The sequence below is a fragment of the Lissotriton helveticus genome, chromosome 4_1 (assembly GCF_964261635.1).
Source record: "Lissotriton helveticus chromosome 4_1, aLisHel1.1, whole genome shotgun sequence".
Classification (NCBI taxonomy): domain Eukaryota; kingdom Metazoa; phylum Chordata; class Amphibia; order Caudata; family Salamandridae; genus Lissotriton; species Lissotriton helveticus.
This window is the reverse complement of record NC_136063.1, coordinates 1133040197-1133064394: the sequence shown is the minus strand read 5'-3', so window position 1 is coordinate 1133064394 and position 24198 is coordinate 1133040197. Positions and strand designations below refer to the sequence as shown.

At 43.2% G+C, this 24198-nt stretch overlaps 1 protein-coding gene across 1 annotated transcript in view; it reads right to left on the bottom strand.

Annotated features, from left to right (window-relative positions):
* GALNT1 (polypeptide N-acetylgalactosaminyltransferase 1) overlaps positions 1–23975 on the bottom strand; it is a 664945-nt gene extending 640970 nt beyond the window's left edge. Inside the window, exons 1-2 of the mRNA XM_078687736.1 lie at positions 23765–23975; positions 21008–21269 (exon numbers count right to left, since the gene is read on the bottom strand). Coding sequence (XP_078543862.1) covers positions 21008–21146 — 139 coding nt within the window. The 5' untranslated portion in view covers positions 21147–21269; positions 23765–23975. The remainder of the gene's footprint in view (positions 1–21007; positions 21270–23764) is intronic.
* Between the last annotated feature and the right edge of the window lie 223 nt (positions 23976–24198).

Here is a 24198-nt window from a genome sequence, read left to right as displayed (position 1 = left end):
GAGGCTATTAACTTATAATTACAAACCACAGAATCTACTTTAAACGACATCTACCACCTCCTTTCACTTTTGCCACTTGAAGGCAATACCCAAGACCTCAGCCAAATATTTAACAGTGCTTTCAGCGTCTTTTATTAACCACAGAAACACTTCCTGGTTAAACAGAACTTGGAGCCTTCTCCATTGCCACACCCACTTCCCTGTGCTTATATGCTGTGTGCGATAGGTCTTCTCCAAGTTTTGCCACGTATACAAAATTAGAAGGCTGTAGTCAAGACGAAGATTGTTTGTGCAACCAGTTTAAAAAGGGTGCGCTTTAACCATTAAAGTAAATGGTTTTAAACGGCAATGACTCCTATCCTTTACAAGCCAGTAACAGTCTTAACACTCAAATATACTCTTTCATCCACTAGTAATGTGAGGTGCTAGCAGAAAAAAATTGTTCTCTATGTGACGCGAGTTAGCTACTGGAACACCGAGTTTCAAAAACGAATTTAAAAAAAGCTCCACCCTACAAAAACAATTGGTTTGAGGGCCATGCCTCTCATCGGAATAGATATGCGTCTTCCTCTAGGAGGAAAAATCATTCTTTTTCAGAGTGCCTGCCTGTTTTAAAGGGCCCAATGAAAGTCAAAAGTGGTATTACTATTTGAGGTGCACAATATATCGGATACGGCCGTCACACACCTTGCCCCGGTGTCACCACACCTGCTGCAGTGTCTTTAGGTAAGCCCTTGATGAGACGTCAACCCCGAACCTTTGCCTAAACGAATACAAGTCACGCTAAGAAGGGGAGCAGGACCTATCACTTTCCGCTTCTCTAAACGTTACCGGGCGCTCCTGCCAGTGGCTCGTTGGCCCTTCTTAGGAAAGAGCTCAGAGAAACTTAAAGTTTCGGCGGGACAGACAACAGGCCGGCCGCCAGGAGTCCAGCGCGGCGGCCTTCACACAGCGACCGCGAACACAACAGCGGCAAACATCGGGATTAAGGGCCCAGAGGGAGCGCCAACGTCCTGTCAGCACACAGGATGAAGCCAACATCTTCTGCAGTGATACAGAGAATATCGCATGGCATATGAAGAGATATAGTATTTATATGCGAGCTCTTCAGGCAGACCTTTACCTCGAGTGCCTGAGTGAAGCGCGGCCAGCACTGGGCCACGACACAGCGGCATATTAGGCTGAAGGAGCTCGGGATGTCTGCACCTGCCTTTTGTACAGAGGCGCGCGCGTGTGAGTGCACGAGGACGCGCGCGTGAACGCACGAGGAAGCACTGCAATCTCGCTCTTCAAATCAATGACACGCTTGCTTCCTCTAGAGAGCTTCCTTTCCCGTGTTATGCAACACCCCCGGCTTTCAGTTGTGTTTATAATCTGCCACATATTATTTATAGACTGATTTGTGCCATTAGGTTAAAAACAAAGTACAACCAGTGTTATGTTTGCACAGTTATATGATGGGTAATGTGAAACTGTTTACTAAACCCTCAATATTTTCATTTGGCAGACGGCTGCATGTCCTTGTCAACACAACAGTAGCTTTATTTTAAAGACAAACGAATTTAATTAAGTGACATCTTCGTGTGGAAGGTAACATCAGCCACGGTGAGTTTTCAGCACTGGGCTTTAGAAATGAGAGGAGGCTATCAAATACATACATCAACTTATACATGCCAGCACTTTAATTACAAAAAGATCTTGGATACTAGGAAACAAATTAAGTCAACAATGTTATCCAATGCCTACCTCAAACCAGTGACAAAATACGTTTTTTAATACAAACATAGGGAACACTCAAAACAGGTCTTTTGTCTATCACACCTTTTTAGTTCGTTATTATCTTGCATGGGTACCCTAAAAATCTGGCTCTGTTCCTGCCCTACTTTGAACACATCTCAACAACAAAAAAAAGCAGTGTTGTATTACAAACACTGGAGTCTTGAATGAAGTAAAACAATCTTCTTTGTTTCGCAGATGAAGTGCCTCAAAATCACATTGCTCAGAAAAGAGCCACAGCAAAAGTTTCACAGCACCAAATGTCAACATTCTCTAACATTCCACTAACATTCCACTCTAGTCCGGAAAACCAAAACATGGGAAGGGTAAAAAAAAAAAAAAAAAAAAAAGGGCGTGGTGGTATCAAGTAAAGACAGAAAATAGGTAAGGGTAAAATGGGCAAAGTTACAACACAAAGCTTTAAAAAACAAGCCTAATGATGACATACATCAAAGGGTGCCTAATTATCAGACTAGAACAATCCTCATCTACCATTGTTGCCTCGAAATATACCGATTTCCTTCATAATGATGGTGAATTTCTTTACTTTTCCGAAAAACTGATAACATTCGATCATCCAAAAACAAAGCTGCGTGTTATATGCAGTGTTCATTCATTATGTGACATTCCTTCCTTATGTATGATGCAGGAATGTTATGCTTTGTGGTGGGTCAGTTGGAAGGAAGGCAAGTACTGCGACGCTGCTCTGGAGAGTTATCCAATAAACTCGCTTCATGAAACCATTGGATCCAGAGTTGGGTTTCTGATAAGAGGATCTTAACACTGTGTAGCCAAAATTTTAAAAGGTCACGTCTGTTACTGTATTTCCATAAAACAGTAACCTAGATTAAAGGGAAAAAAAACTTGCAGTGGGGCATAAAGGTAGATTTTTCTTTGTTTTAGTCAGTGTTATGTCAGGTAGAGTCAGATATGGTACTGTCTCTATCCACCCGTACTAGCCCTCAAGATGTGCCAAACGATTTTGTCAAATTTCACTGGACACCAGACAACTTCTGTGATTTCGGATTAACATTCCAAAACATATCTGGAACCTAAATTGGCTAACCAATACCCCTCGACATATCAAATGACTCTGCAGGCATTTACATAGCACAATCAGCTGTTTGTATGGACTTGTAGAGCTTCAGTTGTGGGAGGATTTCTCTAGATGCAAATGTGAGGTTTCAACTGCAGGCTGGAATAAGAGTCATCCTGTGATATGTTCTCGCTAATGTCTTCTTGTCCATCTCTGGCTAGGAGGTTGATGTAGGTTTAGTGAGCTGGGGGTGTGGGATTGTATTATCTGAAAGGAAGGTATTTACCAATCTCATAGTTAACATGCCCTTTGCCCTGCGATTATAGTCTCGGCACGGTGTTGCTGTTTGAATGTTTGTGTGTGGTCCTTGTATTGTAAGTATAAAAAGCACTCCTCTCACCATGCTGTATCTGGCAGTTCATCCATTTCAGAAATCAGTGTCTGACCTCACAGACAGAAGTTAAAGTCCTTGTGGGTCTGAGGTGCCTTTCCTCCTTCCAAGGGCTCAAAATGAGTGCCAATGAGATGGGTAACAAGCATATGTGACCTATCAACATTCGCATAGAGCCCACTTAGGGTTGAATGTGCACTTCACAAAGAGCCTATTATGTTATGCTAGCCTCATACAGCTAATACAAGCACTAATGACACCTGCTACAAGTTAAAAAAAATACTGCTCACTCTTCTACAAAATAAAGTCAAGCCATCACCAAAAACACAATCTCTAAACTGCTGACTAATAAATGCCCGATCTCTCTCAAAAAACAAGCATTACATCTGTGCCCTACTCTTTAACACACAAGCTGACCTACTCTTCAAAACTGAATCATGGTTGGGAGATAACATGACTTCAGTGTTGCATGAAGCCACTCCTCTAGGCTATCAAACTCTCACACAAAACTGTATAGGCAAAAGAGGAGGTGGACTAGGTGTTCTATTAAAGCAAACAACTACATTTCACTAAACTGGACGACGTTCCCTTCACCAGATGCAACCCAACACCATCTTCCTCCTGTAACGTCCTTCTCCTTGACAGACCTCCAACTATCAATAAAACAATCCCATACACATTTTCAAGCGTAGTTTCTAACTCGATAACACTACACTCCAAATTATGCATTCTTGATGACCCAAACATTTGGTTTGACAAACCTAATATGCCCCATCCACACACCCTCATCACTGGCCTAAACACACTGAATTTATATCAAATTGTCCACAAACCCACACAAATCACTGGACACATATTAGATGTCATTATTGCAAATCCAGAACTAGGTCCTTTCAAACGATTACTCCAGTCACATGGTTCAGACCACCATTTGCTAGCTTTCCAACTTAAAACACCACAAAATAACACACTTAAACCACCTTACATGCATCCAACTTTCGGCCATGGAACAATCTCAATTTTTAACGTGTAATATATAGAAACACAACTAACAACCAACAGAAATCTTGACAGAATACATTTTGCTCAAAATCTATATCAGTTGCTACAGGAAGCTTTAGATATCACAATACAACTCAGAACAAAACAAGACAAAAGAAAACAGGCACCCAGGAAAAATACACAACTTAGAGATAGAAAAAGCGAATTAGTAACCGGTCACGCACCTGGCTCTAAACAAAACAGCAATCAAGACAAAATTCACCTACAGAAACTTAATAGAATATGCAAGTCAACAACCAAAAATGCTAAAAATAAATAAATAATAAAGTACCAACAAAAAGCACTTGTCTATTTATACAGAATTCAAAATGCTAAATGTGCAAATAAAGAATTTTATAAAATTCTCACAGACTTTCGTAAACCTAAATACATAGAAGGAGCTCATCCCATTCTTCAAAAATTCATGGACAAACTGTCAAATCATTACACTACCAAAGCAGGCATGTTAGACTACTATTTAAAACAAAGGAAAATCACCAGCGCCAACCCATTTCAAAAACTCCCCTCCAAGAGCAGGCTAACTCACCATCTTCATTCTTTAAAATAAATATCACAACATGAATGTATGGATCTGGTCAAAGCAAGCATGCCTGCCTGCAGCCCTTATGAACCTTGTCCACGACAAATATTCAAGACCATTCTTCTAACTACCTCTGCTGCCACACCAGGAAGAATCATCATCAATATTTCCTTAACTACAGGAGTCTTTTCAAATCCTAAAAAAGGCATACAAATACCCACTACTAAAAAAAACGAATCTGGACCAGCCTAACCCCAACAACTACAGATCAATTATAAATAGACCTTTCATGGGCAAACTGATCAAAAGCAGCATTCAACCAGATGTCACAATTGGTTGAAGGTAATTCCATACTTTCCAACTTCCAAACAGGATTGTGTCCAGGAAGAGGGACGGAATCAGCCCTCATCACCAACTGGGATGACCTTAAAAACACACAGTACACAGGAAAGGGGTTGCTGCACTACTTCTCTTGGATCTCTCAGCTGCCTTTGGCACAGTTGACCATGACACTCTAATACAAAGACTCTATAAAGCCAGCATAGAGGGTACTGCTCTCGACTGGATCACATCCTACCTTCAAAACAGAACAAATGTCATCCATTCTCCACCTTTCTCATCCCAACCATACTTAAAAAAGCAGAGGTCCCTCAAAGCTCTATCATCTTACCCATACTTTTTAACATGTACATGAAGTAATTATCGGCAATGATCAATTAGTTTCAGCTTACATGCTGTAACTATGCAGATGACACTCACTTACTCCTTAAACTGGAAAGCCACAAAGACATTGGAAACTCACACATTTTCAGTTGCCTCAGAGCCTTTAATCAGTGAATGACATGGAGACATCTCAAATTGAATGCTTCCAAAACGGAAATGCTCCCATGTGGAGATTTGAAAAATTATGACCCACTCACCATCGGGCCTGATGATCTGGGGCCACCCCCTAAAGTATCTAAGGTAGTAAGAAACCTTAGAATTGCCATTGACTAAAAGGCTATCAGTGAATGCTCAACTGGACATAATAGCAAGATCAAGCTTCGTTACTATGAAAACTCTGTAATGCACCCCCCACGCCCACTGAGATTTCCACAAAAGGTCAAGGCAACTTTCTCTTTTGTACTTTCTAAACTTGATTATGCCAATGACCTCTACCATGGATCTTTATCAACTATGAAAAGACTACAACAGATTTAGAATTCTGCTGCCAGCCTACCGCTATATGTAAAGCCACAAGCCCACATCTCCTCTACCCTGAGGGCCCTACAACGGTTACCGGTTGCCGGTTGCCAGAAGATCCACATTTATGCTGCTTTGTATCACCCACAAAGCAATACATGGAACAGGGCCGCTTTTCATCAGGAATATAATCACCAAATACATTCAGAGAAACATCTGCTTCAGATTGGCACATCACCTCAAAAAAAGCACAAGAAAAAAAACAATAGGTGGCACATCCTTCTCTGTTCAAACAGCCAAACTATGGAACTCACAACCCCCAAACATAAGATCCAGAGATAACTATCTTATCTTCAGAAGACTACTCAAGAGTTGGCTCTTCCCCACATAACCACCATACTCAAACACTAATGTACACCATATCCCGGTTGATCTAGGCATTTCATGTGTTTAAATGTATGTATCTAGATGTGTATTTCTTTGAATAAATATGTACAGTAATTAGGTTTATAAATATTCTTTAAGTCTGCTGAATAAATGTACATATAACTGGATGGCCGCGCCATGAGCGAGCTCCTTCGGTCGCGCTATCTATCCTGCTGAGATAGGCGACTACCAGCCAGAGAAGACAACCGCCCAAATGCACAGGAACTGCCTGGGAGCAGGGGGAAACTCCATTTAACTGCCAGGGGCGAGCAAGAGGCGATATAGCAAACTAAAACTGGGCTGTAGGCAACGTAAACATTGGTCTGAGGCAGCAAGAGTGCATACACCAGTGGAGGGAGAGGAAAAGAATGATGACAAGGAAAAATTGTGGCAGCATGTACTAGCGCTGATGTTTGCAGACCCTAGGGAGGACTACTCTAGAACCGGTGGCAGGCAAATAGTGGGACATGTGCGCCAAGCTCCCAACAGGCCATACCCTGCACACACAACTATGAGACAATATGGGGAAAACTGACAGAACACAGCCTAAATTGAAAATTGAACAGGGCAGAACTCTCAGCACACACAGAGACCATCAGGCAGAGATAGAACCTGAAGCAGACGGGCTGAGTAAACGCCAGGTTTCATCTACCGGTCTGAAAATTGAAGGGGATGAAAAGTAACTGACATTTGCGGTTCCAGTACCATGAGAACTCTACCCTCTCGGCTGGTATGAGTACTGTTGGCCGAATGAGGTTTTGAAGACTAATGTGTCCATATGCAGTGGCCTTAAATAGATAAGACACCCTGAAGAAATTGCCAGAAATTCCGTTGACAATGAAACATGTCGGCAAGTAAAGTAGTACGGGTTGGATAGTTAGCAACCATAACTACTTTCTTTTTTAACTTCCATACCCAGCACAAGAGACTGAATAAAATTGCATATCTGTGTTGGTGTGTGGTTTTATATGTTGTTTGACACATATTGGTTACTTTGTGGTCTTCTTTCACTGTATAATTTCACAAAACTATTTCTTTTGTTTCTTGGACATATTTCTTTATTGAGCTTGATGGTGCCAATGATGAGAACAGGGCAACCCTGGTGAGTACCTGCCAGGTTCCCGTTGGTGGTGCGCCTGTGAGCTGCCATCTTGCTCTGACACCCTTTTTTGTGTTTTTCCTTATCACAGTTTGACACTTGAGTGTGTGTTGTATGTTAGCTCGCAACTGAATTTTACTCTTTGGGAACCAGGCGACTGTTTAAATAAGGCACTAGTCCAGGCTATACCCACCACCCCGAGAATTAAAAATAGGGGAGTAAATTTGTAATTATAATATAATAAATGGTGTACCAGAAAAGGATACATTTATAATGTGCCTAAAAAGTCTAGGTCTATATTTGTATTGATTTTGAAGTGCAGTACACCAAAACTGACACACAAGTATGATATATAATAGTTCAAGGCGACTTTGGTGGTACAACTCTCTCACTAGTCAACATATATGCTCCAAACATAGACGATCCAGGCATCTTTGCACGCATTTGGGCACATTTAGGTGCATTTACAGGAATTAGCACCAACTGCGATCATATGAAAGGGGAGGCTTTAACACATGCAAAGATCCAATGTTAGACAGAGGCACACAGGCTACCAGCCATGCTAAACAGGCAGCAAGAGAACAGAGGGAAGGCATGGATGAGCAAGGGTTGGTTGGCCAGTGAAGAACAAAGCATTCGAACATTTGGGAGGGCACGTGTACCTCCCTCACACACAACTCTTGGTCTCGAATAGACTTCTGGCTGGGATCCAAAGTAAGCAAGCAACTGGACGACATCGATAGAGCATATGTCGAAGGCACTTTCGGACCATGCCCCGGTCCGATTGGAACTTTTACTGCCCACACAAACGGCCGAACAGTGCACGTGGTGCTTCCCATCAGAGGCATTACTGGACCGAGCATTTAAAGTGGAAGTAGGGACGGCCATAGTAGACATTTTTTTAAACAACTCAGGCACAGTAACAAGCTCACAAACACTATGGGAAGCCTTTAAGGCGACTCTGGGGGGGCTGTATCAGCAAAAGGGCAGGGATTCTGAAAGATGTATGTATTGGAAAGAGACCTCCAAAGATAGAGAAAGAGCATGAACAGATATTAGACAGAGAACTGCTAGCTAAGATTGGAGTAGAGTTGTCAGAATATCAGGATGACAGATCCGGAGCTTCGCTTTCTCGCACGCAGACACACAGGAGGCAAATATGGGGAAGGGGGTAGACCAGGGCATACACTGGCGCAGAAGCTGCAAACCATACAGGCGTCTACACAAATAGTGCAAATAATAGATAGGAAGGATAAAGCACGGCAGGGCACCCGAGCTCAGCTGTACTCAAAATGTTCACATAATATAATGCACAATTCTATACCACCAAAATACAGGCCACAGAGACAGAGAACTACCTGCAAGACATTGCGCTAGCCTGGCTCTCGGATGGGCAATGGGAATATTTTATGCAACCCATTACAGAAGAAGAGATTAAAGACGCTATACAAACTCTCCCTAAGGGCAAACACCCCAGCACAGATGGGTTCACAGGAGAATTCTACAAGGAATTCCAGGTACTATTAGTGCCAAAGTTACTTGAAATGTACACAGAAGCATATAAGCAAGGCCTTCTTCCCCAGTTGCTCTGAGAAGCACTATTAATAACTATACACAAACTGGATGAGAACCCAGAACTTTGCGAGTCTTACGGACCGCTGTTGCTTATAAATACTGACGCCAAAGTACTGGCAAATATCTTGGTGAGTGGGCTGAAGCCTCTAATGCAGTACCTGGTCCTGCCAGATCAAGCGAGATTCGTGCCCACGAGATCAACAACCCACAACTTACGCACATTATTTGCTCCCTTCCATCAACTTGACACATACGTACCGGCTGCGGTCGCCCTCCTAGATGCAACAAAAGCAGCTGACTCAGTGAAATGGAGGTACATATTTACAATGCTACGCAGAATGGGATTACCCCAGACATTCCTCCGATGGGTAAATGTAAATGTAAATGTATTGCGACTTATATAGCGCACGTATCACCCGAAGGTATCAAGGCGCTTGCTTAGGGAACCCGTCCTGGTATTCCCCTGTGAGATACCCCGGCAGGGTATCCACAAGGTGAAAGCCAGGCATCCCACCGCGAGGGGCCGTAGTGGAGATTAAGCAAGCTATTGCCCAGAGTCGCAGAGTGTGACCCCGTGAGTCGAGTAGGCACCGGAGCGAGAATTGTCGAGTCCGTGGAATTTTAGAGCCCGAGACCCGCCGAGGCCGGGAATCGAACCCTGGTCCACGGCCGATCTCAGCATCCGGGTCTGCCGCCTCTAACCACTGAGCCACGCTTCTCCAGGTACAACTCCATTACACAGAATCAGTGGTGAGGCTGTGGAAACACAGCTGAACCATCTGCTATCCACAGAGGAAAAAGAGAGAGCTGCCCCCTGACGCCACATCTGTTTGAAATAATGCTCGAGCCGCTAACGTGTAAGAAGCCACGGACGAGAGACACAAACAGCGCGAAAGATTTTTGAACTTCACATACACACGAACTGGCCAGAAATCAAACAGCGGGATCCATTCAAGCTTCCTGTCTTTGACGGACAAACAGGCAAACTACACTTGACACCCCGAGTAAAAGTGAACCGGTTGTCCTTTATAGAGCCAGACGGAAAACAAAGAGTGACAACCACGGTTTCGAAGACATTCCAAAAAGTTCAGTGCATCCTTGGCTAAATAAGTTCCCATGGATATGATTCATCCTGCCCTGATGAGAGTCCTGTGACTCATACAGAGAGACTCGAAACGCGTCGGCATTGCATTTACCGTTTTTCTAAAGAGATTGCATTCATGGCAATTGTCTATTCCCTGATTACAATGAATTGGAATATAGCAATATCTTAACAGGGATGTGGGTGGTATAAAAAGGTTTTGTTCACCCTCTGGGAATAATTTGATAAATACATCTTCAGGTTCCGTTTCTCGGAAACTGTTTATTGATTTGTTTTGTATTAATTTGCAAGCACAACTGTTTTTGTATTTAAAATTGTCACATTGTGTTTTTTATAAATATTGTATGTTTTTGTGCAAACAATTGTGTATGGCTTGATGTGAAGTTGATGATGCTCTTTTTTTGTCCATAAAGTTCTCCAAAATTCTCATAAAGAAAAAACGACATAAACCAAGTGTCAGGATAAACTAATAAAGTTGTGTTTATCCTTTTTCCTGTACATTCAATGTTTCAATCAGTTTTAGAGGCTTAGGTAATTTCCCCTTTTTGGAGCATAACGTGGCCCAACCTACCCTCTTTCCCACAGGGCCCAACCCCTCTCTTTTTGTCAATGTCAATGTCAATGTCAATGTGTAAGATAAGGCAGAAACACAGTGACACTGTAATGGGATTTTAATTAAGACCCCTAAGCATGTCAATGTGCGCAGATGATCTGGTCCTATATGTAAGGGAACCGCCCATAATCTCGAGTCACTACTAAGGGAATCCATCACATATGAATGACTTCAGGATTGAGTGTAAATTGGGTCAAATCAGTCATCATTCCGCTGACCCGTGTACAAAGCAATGTGAAATTGAGTTTCCACTGATACAGAGCACTAACCCCGTTAAATATCTAGGGATCTGAGTTTATAGGGATCCGGAAGTAGTAGTCTGTGAGAATTATGGCGAAGCATTGACGAAACAAGAGGACCAAGTGGGTGGTTGAACTAGATTACCATTCTCCCTTGCTGATAGAATTGCCAATTCAAACAAGCATTTGCAATGCAATAGGTCTCGCATTAGGAAAGTTTGAGCTATTGGTCTTGTAAATGACTATTTTTTTATTTATGTGTTGGTTTTCAAAATAGCTAAATTAATAGCTTGGTCATTTACAATGCCAATAGTTATAACTTTCGCAAATGTGACACCTATAGCATTTGTAATGCAACATGTTTTGTATTTACGTGACTTAGATGTATTAATATTACAAATAACAAATGCTTTTAATTTTTTTAAATAATTAATACTTAAATAAAAGTGATCGTAATTTATAATGGCAATAGCTTAAACTTTTCTAAATAACTTTTGTGAAGATTATGTTCAGTGTATTTTATTGTGACGAAAATCCAAGAACAGAAGTGAAATATTAACATCTTTTTGTGACATTTGTAATAAAGCTTGAAACATTGAGAGAACATATTTGAACCAGTTGTTGTTGAATGGTTGCACAGATTGATTCTGTGGTGGCGCTGAGTGATGTGGTGGTGTCCCTGAGTGATGCTGTGGAGGCCCTGAGTGATGCTGTGGAGGCCCTGAGTGATGCTGTGGAGGCCCTGAGTGATGCTGTAGTGTTCCAGAGTGATGCTGTAGTGTTCCAGAGTGATGCTGTAGTGTTCCAGAGTGATGCTGTAGTGTTCCAGAGTGATGCTGTAGTGTTCCAGAGTGATGCTGTAGTGATGCTGTAGTGTTCCAGAGTGATGCTGTAGTGTTCCAGAGTGATGCTGTAGTGTTCCAGAGTGATGCTGTAGTGTTCCAGAGTGATGCTGTAGTGTTCCTGAGTGATGCTGTAGTGTTCCTGAGTGATGCTGTAGTGTTCCTGAGTGATGCTGTAGTGTTCCTGAGTGATGCTGTAGTGTTCCTGAGTGATGCTGTAGTGTTCCTGAGTGATGCTGTAGTGTTCCTGAGTGATGCTGTAGTGTTCCTGAGTGATGCTGTAGTGTTCCTGAGTGATGCTGTGGTGGTGCTGAGTGATGCTGTGGTGGTGGTGAGTGATGCTGTGGTGGTGGTGAGTGATGCTGTGGTGGTGGTGAGTGATGCTGTAGTGTTCCAGAGTGATGCTGTAGTGTTCCAGAGTGATGCTGTAGTGTTCCAGAGTGATGCTGTAGTGTTCCAGAGTGATGCTGTAGTGTTCCAGAGTGATGCTGTAGTGTTCCAGAGTGATGCTGTAGTGTTCCAGAGTGATGCTGTAGTGTTCCAGAGTGATGCTGTAGTGTTCCAGAGTGATGCTGTAGTGTTCCAGAGTGATGCTGTAGTGTTCCAGAGTGATGCTGTAGTGTTCCAGAGTGATGCTGTAGTGTTCCAGAGTGATGCTGTAGTGGTGCTGAGTGATGCTGTAGTGTTCCAGAGTGATAATGTGGTGGTGCTGAGTGATAATGTGGTGGTGCTGAGTGATAATGTGGTGGTGCTGAGTGATAATGTGGTGGTGCTGAGTGATAATGTGGTGGTGCTGAGTGATAATGTGGTGGTGCTGTGGTGGTGCTGAGTGGTGCTGTGGTGGTGCTGAGTGGTGCTGTGGTGGTGCTGAGTGGTGCTCTGGTGGTGCTCTGGTGGTGCTGTGGTGGTGCTGAGTGGTGCTGTGGTGGTGCTGAGTGGTGCTGTGTGATAATGTGGTGGTGCTGTGGTGGTGCCGAGTGGTGCTGTGGTGGTGCTCTGGTGGTGCTGAGTGATGCTGTTGTGGTGCTGAGTGGTGGTGCCGAGTGGTGTGGTGCTGAGTGGTGCTGTGTGGTGCTGTGGTGGTGCTGTGGTGGTGCTGAGTGATAATGTGGTGGTGCGGAGTGATAATGTGGTGGTGCGGAGTGATGTGGTGGTGCTGTGGTGGTGCTGAGTGATGCTGTGGTGGTGCTGAGTGATGCTGTGGTGGTGCTGAGTGATGCTGTGGTGGTGCTGAGTGATGCTGTGGTGGTGCTGAGTGATGCTGTGGTGGTGCTGAGTGATGCTGTGGTGGTGCTGAGTGATGCTGTGGTGGTGCTGAGTGATGCTGTGGTGGTGCTGAGTGATGCTGTGGTGGTGCTGAGTGATGCTGTGGTGGTGCTGTGGTGGTGCTGAGTGATGCTGTGGTGGTGCTGAGTGATGCTGTGGTGGTGCTGAGTGATGCTGTGGTGGTGCTGAGTGATGCTGTTGTGAAGCTGAGTGATGCTGTTGTGGTGCTGAGTGATGCTGTTGTGGTGCTGAGTGATGCTGTTGTGGTGCTTAGTGGTGGTGCTGTGGTGGTGCCGAGTGGTGCTGTGGTAGTGCAGAGTGGTGCTGTGGTAGTGCTGAGTGGTGCTGAGTGATAATGTGGTGGTGCTGAGTGGTGCTGTGGTGGTACTGAGTGATAATGTGGTGGTGCCGAGTGATAATGTGGTGGTGCCGAGTGATGCTGTGGTGGTGCCGAGTGATGCTGTGGTGGTGCCGAGTGATGCTGTGGTGGTGCCGAGTGATGCTGTGGTGGTGCCGAGTGATGCTGTGGTGGTGCCGAGTGATGCTGTGGTGGTGCCGAGTGATGCTGTGGTGGTGCCGAGTGATGCTGTGGTGGTGCCGAGTGATGCTGTGGTGGTGCCGAGTGATGCTGTGGTGGTGCCGAGTGATGCTGTGGTGGTGCCGAGTGATGCTGTGGTGGTGCCGAGTGATGCTGTGGTGGTGCCGAGTGATGCTGTGGTGGTGCCGAGTGATGCTGTGGTGGTGCCGAGTGATGCTGTGGTGGTGCCGAGTGATGCTGTGGTGGTGCCGAGTGATGCTGTGGTGGTGCCGAGTGATGCTGTGGTGGTGCGGAGTGATAATGTGGTGGTGCTGAGTGATAATGTGGTGGTGCGGAGTGATAATGTGGTGGTGCGGAGTGATAATGTGGTGGTGCGGAGTGATAATGTGGTGGTGCTGAGAGATAATGTGGTGGTGCTGAGTGATGCTGTGGTGGACCCAAAGATGTGATTAAATAGTAGGTAAAAGTAAAAGGAAGAAAAACGACGTGTTGCACAATCTGCATGCTCAAATCAATATGTGTAAAGAATAAAAGACTTGATAACCACCACCAAGTGCACTAGAACATGTGTTAAAAACATGAGCATATTAGCCCATATGAATAAATATACCTTATGTGGCGCAATAAATCTCGGCTATCAAAATAGACAGCTGTGGCAATATCCGAAGCGATCAATATCTGCTGTAATAGCAGGGAAGTATATTAGTTTGTATCCTGGCCCTAGTTATTAAAAACCAACCGCTTTCTGTATGTTACAGCCACATTTCTTATGGGCAATTAAACCCAAATAACAATCTCACCTAATGAGCAGGAACGTGCTGCCTCTATTTACGAAGATAAAAACCACAAGGAAAAATTTTGCAATAGCGGGTTCCCGTTGAAGTAAAGTGGTACCAACGCACTGAAATTACATTAATTGTCCTTTACCCAACGTACAAGGCAAATGCGGCACAAATAGAAGGACCTTTTCTTGACATTTTCTAAACGACCAGTGTCTAGTAGGATAGCAAGGAAGTGTATCAGCAGTTACACCCAAATAGCAGGAACGCGCAAATAGCAGGAATGTGTTGCCTATATTTGCGAAAGTAATGCCCAGCAAGAAAAGAAGCGGCAATGGCGATTTCACAGTGAAGTAAGTTGGTGCCAATGCGCTAAAAAGATAATAAATGCCCATTACCTAACGCAAGGCTAGTGCGGTACAGGGATTCTAAAAGTTTTTAATGGCACTTATCTAAACGATCAATATCTAATATGGTAGCAGAGTAATCTGTTAGCTTACATAGTAGCTCCGATTTTTAAAACCCAGTGAATTATTGTATGTTACAACGTGTAACCGCCACATTGACTAACGGCAAGTAATCACAATTAGAAGCTCAACTCCTCAGCAGTTGGATGCTGCCTGTATTTAGCAAGGTGGCAATCAACAGGGAAAGACGCGGCAATGATGGGATTCTGATAAAATTAGCTTGTGACAATGCACTGAAAAAAACAATTAGTGGCCGTTACCAACTGCGCATAGTGACTAAAACATACCGACGACGCAATCGCACACATGGTCCAATTACCAATAAGTTGTGAGCAGCTCAATGGTACCAATCCAAACGCAACAAGGCATCTGGCATAGAAGGATGCTGGTAAAAACAAGCCCTCGGCATTGCGCGCTGGGGAAAATTCATGCTTGAACGCCTGAAGTCGGAAGGTTGGGAGGGAACCTTTGAAGTGTGAAGCTCTCTCGGCATTGCTGTGGTGGGTCTGAAGCGCGTGCACGGGCACATGAACTGCATGTAATCCGAATCCGCGCTTGGTTCAAAGAGTTTGTTTCAGCTACAATAGATCTGCATCTGCAATGCGCAAACGCATTGGCAGAGGTCGACCTAAAAATGGTGTTTCTGCCCAGATATTTGTATTTATTCATGAACATACCCATACCGCAACACTTTTTCGCAAAACTGAGATCATATCCAATAACGCTAACGTGGGCAGGCCGCAAACCGAGAATTGGATGGCAGGAACTAACTTGCCCGTCTGCACAGGAAGGGTTTGGAGCGCCAAATATATACCTATATTGCCTTTGCGCGCAAGTGCACTTTGCGCATTACTGGCACAAGCTGCATGAGAGCATTCCACATGTTGCAATATAATCGGATGAGGAATACCTGATACCACTTTCAGCATTAATACCACAGAAAAGAAGAAGGGGAATATAGCGGAAAACAATAAATCCAGTACAGAGCACGATAGAGGCATGGAAGAAATTAGCGCGACAAGGAACCAATATATGCTCCGGCATTACCTCTGTTGCAACACCCTGACATATTAATCACACAAGAGAGTAAGGCATACCTCATGCTAGAGGAGATGGGACTATGCACATTTGGGGAGGTTTTCCCAGGGAATCCGTTTTTAACTTTAACAGGGATAGCTGCTGGGGATACTCAGACCCAATTACATCTCTTTACATATATGCGATTTAGACAAGCCATTAAACGACTCTACCCATCCTTCCCACTTGAGCCGCCTACGCTACAGGTACTACAGATTCCGCTTACTGCACCGAAACAGGACAGGCTTATACTAAACTTTATACTGCAGCACGCAGGAAAAATACAGGTGCGCAGAGAAGGAACTAGTGAGATGGAACGAAGCATTAGATATGCCACTAGCAGAAGCAAACTGGGTTATCTGCTGTTCTCTCACTAAGCTGCTCACACCCAACTGCAACCTACATATTATTCATTTCAAGTTTGTCCAGCAGATGTATTACCCTCCAGTGCAATTGAATAGGTAAGGATTAAGGAGTAATGCTAATTGTAAATGGTATAGATATATGGAAGCAGATCTCTCGCATCTTAGCTGGGTTTGCCCTCTAGTAGGAGAGAGTATTGGAGGGAGGTGACCGACATACAGGGTAAGAAGCTACTTGAACCGGTGCCTGCCTCTCCGCAGATGTGTCTCCTGGGACTGGTTACATCACGGAGACCACCCAATCGTAGATTAGCAGCGGGGCACTATTTCTAGCAAAAAGACACATAGCAATTTATTGGGAAAGCTTAAGTGCCCCTAATACAAAAAGATGGCTTAAAGATATGGTGTACTGCAAGGAACAGTTAGTAACATATGCGGAGGAGCTACCTGTTACTTCGAGGCTGAAAGATATATGGGACCCAATGATACAATGCCTACAGTCATTGAAACAGGCTCTGCCAGGTCAAGGAAACGAAGAAGTGTGCAGTAATCTGTGAACTAGAAGCGATCAGAAAGAGTGTAAATTAGTATGTCGAGGTGTGTGGCGATTCCTTAAAATGTCACATGCTGTATAGTAATGCTCCATATTGTAAACAAAAATGTCATGGGAAGATATGCTTTTTTTTAATAAATTATTAAAAAAAGAAATGTACATATTATTTATGCTTTTATTATTATATGCTTAACATGTATATATAGGACACAGCGAGGTTTCATACAAGTTATTGGATAAGACGCTCATGGTTCTCCAATTACGCTGTTTTATTCACTCTGAAGTTGCTTCAATGGGATATAGAACTTTATTGATAAACCATATTCATTTTACAAGACACTAAACAGAAGTGCAAAAACGCACCCAACATGCATTGACCATTTGAGTCTCAGTACTATCACTAACCCCTAGATTAACACCCCAGACAGCCTACTACATGTTGCCTTTAATTTTGCATATAGCTGAAAAAAGTATGTAAATATCCAGTAAAGAGACCTCAGCTGACTGAGCTGTACTTATGATCCAACCTAGCCCTTTGTATCACTACAGAACACTGATCACATCACTGATCAGAAATAAAGTATTTTTTATAGACCCTTTCACCCTTCAGAGCTTGTGTAGTGACACAGAATGGTTCACAGACCAGATAAGGATCCTTGTCCTGTACCAACCAAAGACTACTCTAAACCACACAATCGCACTGCAGCTCCAAACGAGATAGGAGTTTGCAGATGAATGAGGCCCTCGGCTTTCAAATAAGCTCCCAGTGAACCTCCTGCCATTGGCCGCCTTTTCTAAATTCCGATGGCCCTCCTTGTCCAAGCTCAAGAGGCCTGAATTGATTCAGCGAAGCAGTACCGGACGCATCTGTTGGAATTTCATCATACATGAATAATTAACACAATCACATTTCCTCCAGAAACGGATATAATCTATTTAATCACTCCTAGTTATACAACCCTAACAGCAAAATATTTATAATAAGACAGTCTCTTTCACCCTTAAATTGATGCACACGTTTTAAAAATTGAAGTAGTGTGGCATTATTTTAATAACAGTACAGGTAAGTGCGTTTTATCAGAAACCTGCCACCAAGCACTTTACAATTGATCAAATATGAGTACCAAAACTGTTAAGTTGCCAACATTAAGCATGCAACCGCTTCACCAACAAAACCCGCAAACTGAATTCAGCAGCAGCGATAGTACATCATACCGAGCAGGAGTAAAAAGGAGGAGCAATGTCAACATAAACGTATACAACCATAGGTTAACCAGCGTACCAGTATTTTAAGGAGAATACATTCTTTCTGTGGTCAAGCATTATCGTCTGAAATGTGTAGTTCGCTCCCAGTCACCATATACTGCTAAAGTACGTTTCAACAAACACTGCAAAACTCAATACTGAAAGGGCGGGCTCAGATCACTGCAATCTGCACGTGGTGGCGCACGTGGTGGCACGCATGGTGGCAGAAACTCCCTAGAACGTAAACCATTGATTTATTTATTTTTAACAGTAAAGGCTACCATTGCAAAAGAACATAATTCTTTGCATATACTCTAAGTTGCATGTGTTGAAATTGGTTACAAGCAGCATAACTCGATAGTAAACTACAACATGAAATGGCCGAACTTGCCATTTTTGACCAAAGCTCATTATTGAGATTCAACACCTGATGCTGATGTGTCCGTCAAAGAATTTCAACTGAAGTTGCACTCGCGTTGTGAGCATAACTTCTGAAATCAGACTCACGAGTCCTCGAGCGTTTTTTTTTGTGGTTCTTTTTTTGTACTAAAATAAACAATGTAATTCGGCAGTACAAAGATTTTGGTGCCAATGAGTCACGCCATCAGTGCATGCAGAGGTTGTCATGGATGTTCGTTCGTTGCTTTTCTAGCGGGTGGACGTCGTGTCATGTTTCCGGGAAGGACACTATGGAGTATGTGATTCACAGTTGGCATATCTGTGGCTCACTGGCAGCAGTGTTGTTTTCCGTTACAGATGGCTTCCTTATAGCTCATTGTTCTTCTCTCTTCTGGGACCCTATGAACAGGATTGCTCCCCAGTTATTGGCCTCCACCCACTGGGTGGGAACAAGTGCCCTAAATTACCAGCTGGTCCAGGGAAAGTGGGCAAAGTTAGGGCTCGCTAACATCAAACAAAATCCATAGCTTAACAACATCAGCCTCGTAGTATGTGGCAATATTTCATAAGGTTTTGAAGCCAGTAACGATACACATTGCTTATGAGAAGAAGTTTTCAACAAAAATGCTTTAATAAAGAAAATAGTATAACACTATAGACGGCAAAGAAGAATACTGACACAATAGTAATGTGACAGAGCACTTCAATCCGGGAGACGTTAGTGTAATAGTTTGCAGATTTCACTTTGAAGTAATTTCATACAATGTTGAGGTGGGGTTCAATTAAATAGATCTCATTCAAACAACAACAATCAGATCATAAAATGCAGCAGCCATACTCCTTCAGAACATATCTATGTATGTCATGGTAGTGAAAACACATATGGCACAGTAACACGATTTCAAGTATCTATATACAAATACATATTCACAAGTATATGTTTTAAGTGCAAAGGTGAAATCCAATGTTATTACTTCAGCACAAGGAAATTAGCATGAGAAAAAACACTGCATTTCCTCCTAGCATGTCACAACGACTTCACATGAGGAACCAACTTTCCTATTAGTCACAACCGCTCTTGAACCTCACTTGATTTTGCTAAAATACCTTGTTATAAATCAAATACACATGAACAAATGTCATGGAATAAACAAATCCAGATGTGCATTGGCTTTTTACAGGGAACAGAGCACCATCATGCCGCACTACAGGCTTCACAGCTTGCAAGTCACGGCCCCATCACCACACTCAATGATAATAAATATGATGCCATACTGTTCCATTTGAGATATATTACACATGCACACACTTTTTTGTATTGACATTTTATGTTGTATTATAACACCAACAAACTGTTGAAAGAAACTCACTGCTGCAGTCATGGTCAATATGATTTTTTAAAATAATTATTCTGTAAGAGGTTGCGTCAATAATATTTGTACTAGTGAATCTATCTATTTTTGTTCAGTTAGGTAGAGAGCAATTTCCCTGAAAAGATAAGTCTAGGACGGGACTCAAGCAGTTCTGTCCCACTTCTCCACTCTGCTTTCAGCACACCCAGTGTCTCCTCCCGTTTTAGATTTAGTACAAAAGAACTCTTAATAACGATCCTTAAATCCATACCCACTATTAACCACTCTGCTCTCATTGACAGATCACGCAGACAGACAATGTAAGGTCATGATTCTGCCATATGGAGTGGAAGACCTTCCTCGAACCCTCAGATAAGTAACTAGAGAAGACAAATGGAGAAACATCTGCTTCCACAATGGCTATCTTCCCTTGAAAGAGGTTTACGCTTACTGCAATCTGGCCAAGAAAATGTAAGAGCCACTCTGACTACGTCAATATGTCATATTGCACAAACCAGCTGAATAGATCACAGTGAACATATTTTAAAGACAAACTCCAAACACATAAATGAACCTGGTAGGCATTTTCAAAGGCAGCCCATGCAAATGTTTCTATGAGGCTTTATGGAAGAGTGGTCTCTACAAAGTCTTGGATGCGCATAAAACATAGCACTTTCACCAGTATATACCTGCTCTACAAGAACAAAGATCTCACTTACACCTATTCCAGTTCCTTACTGTCAAGCATGCTTCTGTCTGTATAATTAACGTTATCCAATGGCGAAACATTGTTTTAGACCACGGGTAACATATATTCGACTTTAAAAAAAAAACATTTTTTAGTCAAGTGTAATGGAGAAGTAAACACTGGCCATTTAAGGATAGTGCAGTTCTTGACAAAATGACAAACTTCAGTGAACAACCTGCTTTTACAATTAACAATAAAATGTCTGTATATGCACACACAATCAACTTAATCAAACTGCTTCAGCAAACAGATTCTTCCCGGTACGTTTGTAAATGAAAAGGATAGACCATTAGTTGTAAAACCCATGGCACTTAAAATCGTTCTCATGATATGCTAAGAATATTTAGTGGTGACTCACCTTCACCAGCTGGTAATCCTCGCTCCTTCTTCTCATCACATTTGTTACACTCGCTGAAGTAAAGTAACAAAAACATATCCAAAAAAACCCAAACAAGTGAGGTGGCAAGGACCACCTTACAATATGCCAATTTTTTCATAGCACTTAAAAGCAAAAAATTCTTAAGTTAAAAAAAGAACGTCCAGATAAATAAAAAATAAAAAAAGAAGGCACGCCACTAAAACGGGTTTATTCCAGGTTCATTTAGAGTGATGGGCCAAATCTATGAGAGAAAAGAAAGAACATTAAGGTTAATTTCAAAACAATCAGCTATGTTTAACACTAAAATAACACTTACAGAGACAAAACAACTGGTTATGATGAAATACTATTTACGAAAACTAAACACACCCACAAGTTGGTAAAGTACTTCATAAATTATATGCAAACATAACTTTACAGAAGTGAGTTGGGGATTCCTTAAAGTAGCAACACTGGGGCTGGGGTTAATATTCCGAGCTCCCAGTACAAACACAGACAGAGTAAGTAAAATACCGTCTGTAACTCAGAAAAAAAGACAATATGCAACTCAACACCTCACCAATATAGTCGAGTTGATTAAAAGCACTTTGCACTGGTATTCTTTTCAAAAGCAGTATACCAAAGGAGGAGGTGGTAAACTGAAATGCTGCCTTTCCGCTCACATGTTTCATCTTAACTGTGCTGTCGCTAGTGTAACATTTCCTATAAGTACATGTCAGTGTGTCATCACGAGAGCAAGATAGAAAAGGCCACGTTTGCATGGATGGCGCATGTCCCAAAAAAACACGTAATGCATACGCCTTCATAGCATCCTGGTCCGGGGGAGGGAGACCAGAAATGATCAAAGCAACAAGTGGAATACATCAAGTTAGCAAGTTTTCCGCTCAGTTTCAGTGTCTAAGGAAGTTCAACTGAAAAGTGATGCCCTCCATTTCAACCCCTTAGAAAACGTTTAGATATCTATTAAATCAGAAGTCAGATACATAACACAAACCCCGCCCCAAGTGTTTCTGATAAAAAAAAAAACTCGAGGGATAAGTACCTCCAACTCTTCAAAGGGGTTTGATACTTTAAACTCTAATAGAGATGGAAAATGTTAACAGCAAAACATGTGTATTAGTTGCCAATCAAAGGCCAACAAACAATCGACAGCCAGTAGGGCGCTGGCTTGTCAAGACAATCAAAAAGGGGAGGCACGAAGGGATGGCAATTTAAATAAGTAGGACATGACGGACCTGTGAGCATGCCACTTCAACGATCGCATTCTGTGGGGGTAGGGCAGTAATACTCATCCGTTCATGGTACAACTTACTCGTTGTTTGCCAGACACTGCTAGCCACCTACAATCACAATCTCGAATTACATTCACTTTACTAAACTATTGATACTAGCACCCGCTTGAATGACATTCTTGTACAAGTACATTTTCTGTTTGACTCCTTTAGCAGCACACTGCTGACGAGTCCTTCTTTATGCCCTAAAGACTGTAATTTCGATGTCAACGTAATTATTCGGCCCGGCATGACCTTCGGGTGCATTACAACAGTGGTGAAATAAAAAGTATAAGCAGAATTTTGAAAGGGAAAACGTGTCAAATGTCGGCCACTGAAAATGTAAGGATTCTGAACTGACAGTGATGCGGAACACCGCAGACATAACGTCAGAAAAATAATTCCACGAAGACCCTAATGAGTAGCCGATCTTTGTGGAGGACTAAACTTAAAAGAGCTGCTCAGCTAGATATTTGGAAACACGACCAAAAACCCTCGGTCTACAATGCTCTCAGTTCAAACGTACATTGTGCGGCCTTTCAGCGACTGCGGCAAGGGGGCTTTTTCCGCTGGTGTTTGGGGCAGTGGTAGGAATACGAGAAGCCGAGTACCAACTTCTTATTCATTGGCTGGATTAAACAGAGGCAGAGCCTAATAGGCAATGTGCTACACGAGCTTGATTTCCTTTGGATGAACCTATAACAGTTTCCTTTTCTCAAATAGTATTCTATTTTTTATTCATGATCAGATTGTTTTAGACTGATTTATAAGAACCCCGGGGATGGCATCTTGGGAAGCGCAGAGCTTATTTCTTTGACGTTGATCACAGATGGCTCTTGGGTGGTGCTGGGATGATGGCCACCTAGAAGAACTGTGAACTGAAGCCGCTGAATACCCGTATCAGTCAGTCCTTCGGTATCCAAATGTGTGAGAAATGTTGCTTTGAGGTGAGCACTCGGGGTGCCAGAAGCGAAAGTGCCAGACTGAGCTGTCAGAATCAAATCCCAGGATGCCAACTCCATTTCCAAAGCGTGGACACTGTGACTTTTAACAGGGAAATGAAAACCAGCAATTACGGGTCCCAGGGTGCCGGGGGCTGCGGCAGCGCTCCCAGCTTCCGCGGGATGAATCTACGGAGAATGGGCAGAGCAGAGGAGCCGTGCACAGTGTGACCTGCTTTCCGGAGATAATCACAGTTTCTCATCTCCAGTGTAGGGAAGAAGTAGCGCCTGCCCCGAGCTCACCCCTGCTCTGAGAAACCTCAGGGGAATCCCGGGTCACTGTATAGGCTACCGGCATCGCGGAACCAGCCATCTGAGCTTCGGATCAAGCACTGGCATCAGTGGAAGCTGAAGGGACGTACCCCGCCTGCGATACAGTTCCTCTTTCCTCATACGACCGCTACTCCCACCCTCCTGAGCAAGCATACCCCTGCAGGTGACCCTCTCGGCCATCCTTTGCTCACCATGGTCGCCAAGTCCGCCGCCCCCTGCTGTCTCTCTTGCCGCGGGCGGCGGTGTTGAGGTCCCAGGAGTAGCCGCTGTCTCAGCTCGCAGCTCTCACCAACACAGCTGCGGATCACCCTCCCTTACGGTTCGCCCCGCGGGACAAACCAACGCCGTCCGCGAGCCCTAGCGAACCGACAGAGCTCTGCCAGTGGGAGCGACATGAACACTGAGGAAGGACCAACGCGTCATAGGCGCTCCCAGGGAGCCCGCTGCCCATTTGTCGTCGAAGAGGCCATGTTTAAATGCTGTGACTGTTAATGTACGTGAACGACAAAACCAAGGTTGGGGTTATGTGCCCAGTAGTTTTGAAATAATTTTTTAAAATAAAAGTATCAGGTATTTACAAGAATAATTATTTTGAAAATTCAGCTGAAGCAAAAATTAATTGTTA